At 46.4% G+C, this 8,052-nt stretch overlaps 1 protein-coding gene across 1 annotated transcript; it reads left to right on the top strand.

Annotated features, from left to right (window-relative positions):
- The first annotated feature begins 3,911 nt into the window (after window positions 1–3,911).
- NEFL (neurofilament light chain) lies at window positions 3,912–7,657 on the top strand. Its single transcript, XM_052645290.1, has 4 exons — window positions 3,912–4,958; window positions 6,018–6,142; window positions 6,531–6,874; window positions 7,515–7,657. Exons 1-4 carry the CDS (start codon window positions 3,912–3,914, stop codon window positions 7,655–7,657), a joined length of 1,659 nt encoding a protein of 552 aa, XP_052501250.1.
- The last annotated feature ends 395 nt before the right edge of the window (window positions 7,658–8,052 follow it).

The raw sequence follows: 8,052 nt of genomic DNA, 5'->3' as shown, positions 1-8,052 counted from the left end.
TGCACATGTTTATTTCCTTCATCCTTCTTTGCCTGGACAAACTGATGCCAATGTTGCTCACAGTGATGTATCTACTGGAAGGTGAGGAGGGGAGACCGGATAGGGAAGAGGACTATTCCTGCTGCACACTGGTGGCAGAACTTTGTTCTATTGACCCCAGGACTGATGTTCTCAGGAGATCTGCCTCATAAGAATCTTAGCCTAGAGCTGAGCTTTTTGAAACAAATGCCAATATAGTACTTCTTGTGTGCCGAAGGGTTTCAAAATGATGAAAGTCACCAGGTTCTAGCCATCTGGAACTTCTGACTCTCCCAGCATGAGAGGGTTAAATTTTTTCAGTGCTTCGAAGAGTTATATTTTATGAACTCTGTGATAATGCTAGAACATTTAACTTTTAAACTAAACTACTTCAGACAGTCATTTAGGGGAATTACAGAGCTATCAGGGATAACCAGAGTAGTAAAAATTCTATGAATTTCATCAACATACTTATCTATTTATTTTTAAAATATGTTTTATCTCCTAGGAGTGGGTTTTGTTGGCAGCCCTCAACCAATTTCATGTTGGTGGAGAATGTGCTTAAAGGGGAATAAATGCACAGGTGTGTAACAAGACCCCAGAGCCTTCTTCTAAAAAGATAATGACACCCCTGCAAACAGCACTGATGCAGAATCATCAATGATAAGGGAAGGAAAGTCAAGATTCTTTTTTAAAACAGCTTATCTAAAGTTGTTCATTTTACCTTTGCTTTGACACACAGAACTGATGCCACAGGGGTATCCGGAACAAAGGGCTGGGAAGACGAGTTAAAAAGAAGAATGACTAGACAGTATATTTTATCTTATTCACTTAAGCTTTTTATTTTGTATTGGCATACAGCCAATTAACAATGTTGTGACAATTTAAGGTGAACAACAAAAGGACTCAGCCATATCTATCTGTCTATCTATATATACATATACATACATACATACATGTACAAATACATATGCATGGATCCGTTCTCCCCCAAACGCCCCTCCTATCCAGGCTGCTGCATACCATTGAGCAGAGTTCCATGTGCTATACAGTAGGTCCCTGTTGGTCACCCATTTTAAATATAGCAGTGTGTACATGTCCATCTCAAACTGCCTAACTATCCCTTCCTTCCATCCTTTCCCTGGGGAACCACAAGTTCATTCTCTAAGTCTGTGAGTCTCTATTTTGTAAGTACATTTATATCATTTCTTTTTAGATTCCATATATAAGGAATGTTATATGATATTTTTCTTTTTCTGGCTGACTTACTTCACTCAGTGGACAGAATATTTTAAAAAGGAGCTGGTACCTAGCAGAGGAAGGCTGAAGGTAGTGTCACCAAAACTCAAACACAGGCTGGGTCTGGGAGCCCCTCTAAAGCAAAGCTGTAATGGAGCTATTGAAAAAGACCAGAGCTCTACATTCATAAATAGAGTTGATCTGCCCCTCTCCCCACACCCTGTTCACCAGGTTCAGCAAAGACAAGGGTCTCTGCCCTCTTATTCCTACCCTTCACATTCCAGGGTGCCTTTCTTTTCAGCTGCTCAAGGACCGCAGCAGACAGGTTCCTTCTCTCCGCAGCATCTCAGTGTCCCTGCAGCATCAGTCAGCCGCCTCCCTCTTTCTGAGCCACTTCCTCCGCAGTCAAAGGCTTCAGCCAGGAGCCCTGGCAATAACAAAACAAAACAAAACAAAACAAAAAACGCTGATGGACTTAAGATCTCTGAGGGTGACCTGAAACGGAGGGAAAGGAGCTGGCACAAAGGAAATGAACTCATGAATACCTAAGAGTATGGCATAGGCAGACTCACACAGTGAGTGTGAAACAATGTGGTTTAAATGGGGGCAGGTTAAAAAAATCCATTCTGTCACTTGTCATCCATATATGGTTAATTGGGAGCAGATAAAAATACGGCTTACTTAAGTTTTACCAACATTCCCCTCTCTTTCCCCCGAGAAGTCTTTCCCACTGTTGAGTCACTGATCAATGAGAAGACCAAAGATGCATGGGCCGAAAAAGGAATCATAATAAGTGCCTAATCACATCCGCCAGGGTCAGGCAAAATGCAGGACAGCCTCCGCTTGAAGATCCCAGGATGACTGGGTGTGGATGGACCGCTTGATAGATTTAAATTACTAATATTAATGTTTCTAAAGTTGCATTACTTGAGACCTTAAAGATTGTCTAGAAATCTCATACAAGTTCTCTGCTGCAGTCTTAACCAGAAAAGGGAAAGGTTTTTCAAAGATACAAAGAATGTCATCTTGTCCTGTCCAGGGGAGAGGTTGCAGTTGCTCCAGCAGCATCTGTGGTACCAGCTCCAAGTACTTCCTCCCTCTCAGCATCACAGCGAAAGCGATACCGGCTTCTGTTTGAAAACTTGCATGTTTCCCCTTCATTTGCTTCTTTAAAAAAAATCAGTAGGTTGCACCGCAAATGCTACTCTTATACAAAGAAAACACAGATTAAATGCCTGCTTAGAAAAAGCTTAGGTATCCTACGTATATCTCTGCAATCTGTCCCTGAAATCGGAGGACTCCCTAACAAAACGTGTGTGAAAATGCTCTGTAACTGCAAGACTTTATCAATGTGCATTACGGCGTGCACACTCTTTCAGGTACCTGGGTGTTCCCTAAAAGAAACCAATGGATTTCAGACTGTATCTATTGTGTATTTATCAGAGGGGGTCGGTGGCAGAACCACACGGCTATTTTCCACCCTTCCTAGAACAAGGTGTCTCGGTCGGAGCTCTGCTCCCTGGAGCACGCTTCGCCCTCCCGGCGGCGGCAGTAGCTTCCCTCTGAAAATCAGCCACCTGCCTAGCTCCTTGAAATCATCAGGTTGGTTGCAACACAGGTCTAAAAAGAGGGAAAGAGGTTCTCAGTGTGATGGGGTTAGTGGTGTGGAGAAGGAATTTAGGGATGAAGAAGAAACAGGCAACGTGTGACAGTCGAAGTTCCCTCGCTGCAGAGCTGGCCGCTGGCTTTGCAAGTCGGTTTTCTCCCATTACTTTCAAACAGCTTCTCAGCTCCCCTCCACTTATACGCTTCAACACGCTCAAAGTATTCGAGGCTTCATTCCCCAGAAAGAAATGAGAAAATCTAGGAACACCAAAAGGTTGCTATAAACTGCGCAAAGGGTTTAGAAACACTAAAATCAACAGCAGCAGTGCCGCAGTTTCACGCGTGTGTGTGTGCGCGCGCGCGTGTGTAGGAGGAGCGCATGAAATAATTCAAAAAAATAATCAGGTAAAAGAGATAAAGAAAGTTCCAGAAAGAGCTACAGAGAAATAGAAACCCTTTCTCCATATATGCCGCATACATGCAAACTTAATCATTTGTATCTCCAATGCCCTGGAGGCACCATAAATACCAGGGGCATGCTGAATCCTGATGGGGAAGGGGCGAATTATAGGGGTAGTGCGTCTCCATGGTACTGGGTGGGGTATGGAAAACTAAGGTGTCAGTTGGGAATGATAACCTGCTATTGGAGGCACGATCGAATCCGAGTAATACAAGGGTCAAGGATTAAGTAGGATGGGTTGGGGGTAGGGAAAGGAAATGAGTGAGGGGGTTCGGGGTCGGAGAGAAAACAGAGGGTCTCAGAGAAAAGTGCAAAGGACTACAGCCGCAGCATCCCCGCGGGCCGTGGCTCACCCCCACCTTCCTTTTGCGCAGAATCCTTGCCTTGGCTGCAGCAGCGCGCTGCCCCCACTGGCCAGGCACGCCGTGATCGATCGCAGCTGCGTCAGAGTCCTCTCTGAGTATAAATAGGGGTGGCAGGACCGAGCTGCGCCGCACACAGCCATCCATCCTCCCTTCTCCCTCTCTTCCCCGTTCTTCTCTCTAGGCCCCCATCTCCGCCGCCGGCCAGGGGGGCACCGACCGGCACCATGAGTTCCTTCAGCTACGAGCCGTACTACTCGACTTCCTACAAACGGCGCTATGTGGAGACGCCCCGGGTGCACATCTCCAGCGTCCGCAGCGGCTACAGCACCGCGCGCTCCGCTTACTCCAGCTACTCCGCGCCCGTCTCCTCCTCGCTATCCGTGCGGCGCAGCTACTCCTCCAGCTCCGGTTCCTTGATGCCCAGCCTCGAGAGCCTCGACCTGAGCCAGGTCGCCGCCATCAGCAACGACCTCAAGTCGATCCGCACCCAGGAGAAGGCGCAGCTGCAGGACCTCAACGACCGTTTCGCCAGCTTCATCGAGCGCGTGCACGAGCTGGAGCAGCAGAACAAGGTCCTGGAAGCCGAGCTGCTGGTGCTGCGCCAGAAGCACTCCGAGCCCTCCCGCTTCCGGGCGCTCTACGAGCAGGAGATCCGCGATCTCCGCCTGGCAGCGGAAGACGCCACCAACGAGAAGCAGGCACTCCAGGGTGAGCGCGAGGGGCTGGAGGAGACTCTGCGCAGCCTGCAGGCGCGCTACGAAGAGGAGGTGCTGAGCCGTGAGGACGCCGAGGGCCGGCTGATGGAAGCGCGCAAAGGGGCCGACGAGGCGGCTCTCGCCCGCGCCGAGCTCGAAAAGCGCATAGACAGCCTGATGGACGAAATCGCCTTTCTGAAGAAAGTGCACGAAGAGGAGATCGCCGAGCTGCAGGCACAGATCCAGTATGCACAGATCTCCGTGGAGATGGACGTGTCCTCCAAGCCCGACCTCTCCGCCGCGCTCAAGGACATCCGCGCCCAGTATGAGAAGCTGGCAGCCAAGAACATGCAGAATGCAGAAGAATGGTTCAAGAGCCGCTTCACCGTGCTGACCGAGAGCGCCGCCAAGAACACCGATGCTGTGCGCGCCGCCAAGGACGAGGTGTCCGAGAGCCGCCGCCTGCTTAAGGCCAAGACCCTGGAGATCGAAGCATGCCGGGGCATGAACGAAGCGCTGGAGAAGCAATTGCAGGAGCTAGAGGACAAACAGAACGCCGACATTAGCGCTATGCAGGTAAGGCGCCAGGCGAAACGCAGAGGGGGCGGGGAAGGTGCTGCAGAATCGAGTTAGGACGGGTGGGAGTGGGGGTGGTGGCGGAGAGATGAGGGCGCGCCTAGAAAGAGGAGATCAGACATAAGGCATTAGCAAGCAGATATTAAGGGGGTGGAACTTGACTTCTTGGAGGCAGCGTGGGAGGGGCTGGGGCACCTGGAAGGCGGGGCGGGGCCGCGACTGCGGTGTGCTAAGAGATGCTGTGTGCAGTTGAATCTCCGTTCCTCATTAAAGCTGCCCAGCCCTGCAGGATATTGAGTCCGGGTGGGAGGAGGGACTGAGCCTGGACTTTGCCTCTGATCTGCCTCTCAGCTGTCCTGCATTCAGCGCAAGTTGCTTTGCAGCAGAGATCGGATCATCTGATTAATAAATATAGCGACGAGCTCTCATTAGTTCTGAAGGATAACTGTGACCAGTTATCCTTTCTGACTAGTTTTACCAACTACTCTCTTCCCTTAGCAGTGAGCCAGGAATACAGTCAAAATTGCAGTGGGTGATGATGGTCATAGTAAAACATTTCTTTTTCTTTTAAGGATCTCCATTTTTTCTGGAGAGAAGAAAAAATAAGATAGATACATAGAAAATATTTTAGAGAAAATAAATTTATCTACTTCATTCTCCTGTAAATAAGTGGATTTCCTGTATACAATCTGGATAAAGTTGATAAGGCTAACTAGTGAGTGAGAGACAATTTTTAAAAAATCCATTTAGTTCTTTTCGGGCATTTTATGATGATCATTAGGTGTATTAATTAATGAAAACAAAATGTTTCTTCTATCAGTTTTTTTTTCTATCTTTTTTTGTTTTTTATCTCTCGCTTTGCGAAGCTGGATTTTTTTTTTTTTTTAAGGCAAGCAAAGAAAGGTTTAAAAAGAAAAAAGACAGTTATTTTAGGGGAGATTTTATCTAGGATGTGCACTTTGATTTTAATTAAACCTAGGCCTTTGCAACTATGCTGTAGTAAAATGATAGCAGTGGAGATTTACACTTAGATTTTTTTGTTCGGTTGTCTTCCAACAGGACACAATCAACAAATTGGAAAATGAATTGAGAACCACAAAGAGTGAAATGGCAAGATACCTCAAGGAATACCAAGACCTCCTTAATGTCAAGATGGCTTTGGACATTGAGATTGCAGCTTACAGGTAAAAATGGAAGTGCCAAGGTAGCAGCTGGTCAACCTTAGGAAGAAAATCAGACTTCCTTTCTGTTGAATCAGAAACCTTCAAAAATAGTCCTTCGGAGTAATTGTGTTACTTTTTGGCCTTTTCCAAGAATTTAATCCTGTAATAATGAGGCCTGTTCTTAGCTTCCCGTTATATTTCAAGTGTAAGGAACAGGACTATATTTTAAGGTGCTTTTTTTGTTGTCGTTTTGCGTATTTCTCCTGGACTCAGTCACAGCAGCCCCAGGCATTAGGTTATGATAATTCCCAACCCTGCCTTTGCCTTTCAGCCTGGCATTGGGGAAGGTGATGACTGGTGGGCTGAGTACACTTCCGGTGTTCATGTTTGTTAACCCCTGCCTCCCCAGGAAACTCTTGGAAGGTGAGGAGACCCGGCTCAGTTTCACCAGTGTGGGCAGCCTAACCACCGGCTACACCCAGAGCTCCCAGGTCTTCGGCCGATCTGCCTATGGAGGTTTGCAGACCAGCTCCTATTTGATGTCTGCCCGCTCCTTCCCGTCCTACTACACCAGCCACGTCCAAGAGGAGCAGATAGAGGTGGAGGAGACCATCGAGGCTGCTAAAGCTGAGGAAGCCAAGGACGAGCCCCCCTCTGAAGGAGAAGCAGAAGAAGAGGAGAAGGAGAAGGAAGAGGCTGAGGCTGAGGCTGAGGCTGAGGCTGAGGAAGAGGAGGGAGCCCAAGAGGAAGAAGGTAGGATTAAAACAAAACACAAAACCAAATAAAAAGCAAAACCACCCTGCGACTCCAGGGGCAGCGTGGGCATGGATTATGGTTAGGAGTTGGGTAAAATACATGAAACCTCACTTATGCCCAGGAAATGTTATTCAGATAAGAGTTGATAATCTTAAAAAGAAAATGCATCTTTCTATTTCCTCAGCAGATCTTTAGTAAGCACCTCATTTCTCAAATTGGCTGTTCTCACAGAGATATACAATCTCTGATTAGCATGGTTCTTTTTTGAAAGTAACATATAAAAAGAAAAAAAAATCCTCCTGCTGCTTTTTATTCCTAATGAAACATTTTCAAATCTATTCATTTAACTCAGCCATTTGGTGTCCTAAAAAACAAAAATGAATTCTGAACACATAATAAAAGAAAACCCCGAGGTCCTGGAAAGAACAGAGCATCCAGTGCCTAGAACCTAATCTCATTCTATTTAAATATCTGTTCAGTGGAGGATTGTGCCCAGCAGGTGTTAGTTGGTTGCATGGAGAAAGAGGTTTGGGGGAAGTATTCTGACACTTGTGTTTCCCCACAAAATTAAAGCAGAAATGTTTTAATTGGACTCACCCTGCATTTGGAGTTTGTACATTTGCTTTTCATGTTAAAGCTGCCAAGGAAGATGCTGAGGAAGCAAAGGAGGAAGAAGAAGGAGGTGAAGGCGAAGAAGCAGAAGAAACCAAAGAAGCAGAGGAGGAAGAGAAAAAAGATGAAGGTGCTGGGGAGGAGCAAGCCTCTAAGAAGAAAGATTGAACCCTTCCCTTCCCTTAATTTTTCCAGGAATAATTCTCCCGAAATCAGGTCAATCCTATCACCAACCAACCAGTTGAGTTGCAGATACTATATGAATTAAGAAGTCAATATATGTATAATTCTGAGATGACTTAGGTTGGACATTAAATGTTGTGCTATGACTTTTCTCCTTCCGCAGAGTATCTGTTTGCTTGCAGAGTGGCTTCCTGGCTTGCTGCCAGCCTGTGCATGGTCCACGCTTATGAGTTCAGGATCTATGGCAATGTGAATAATTCAGATGTTTACAATAAAAAAACCACACCATGAATAAATGAATTCACTAATGTTAATGTTAAACTTCATGGGAAAAAATAGTCCTTTGACTCTTTGGTGGTTAGAAATTAAAGACCTCAAAC

Source organism: Budorcas taxicolor, chromosome 8, assembly GCF_023091745.1.
Source record: "Budorcas taxicolor isolate Tak-1 chromosome 8, Takin1.1, whole genome shotgun sequence".
Classification (NCBI taxonomy): Eukaryota; Metazoa; Chordata; class Mammalia; order Artiodactyla; family Bovidae; genus Budorcas; species Budorcas taxicolor.
This window is presented reverse-complemented; position numbering and strand designations above follow the sequence as displayed.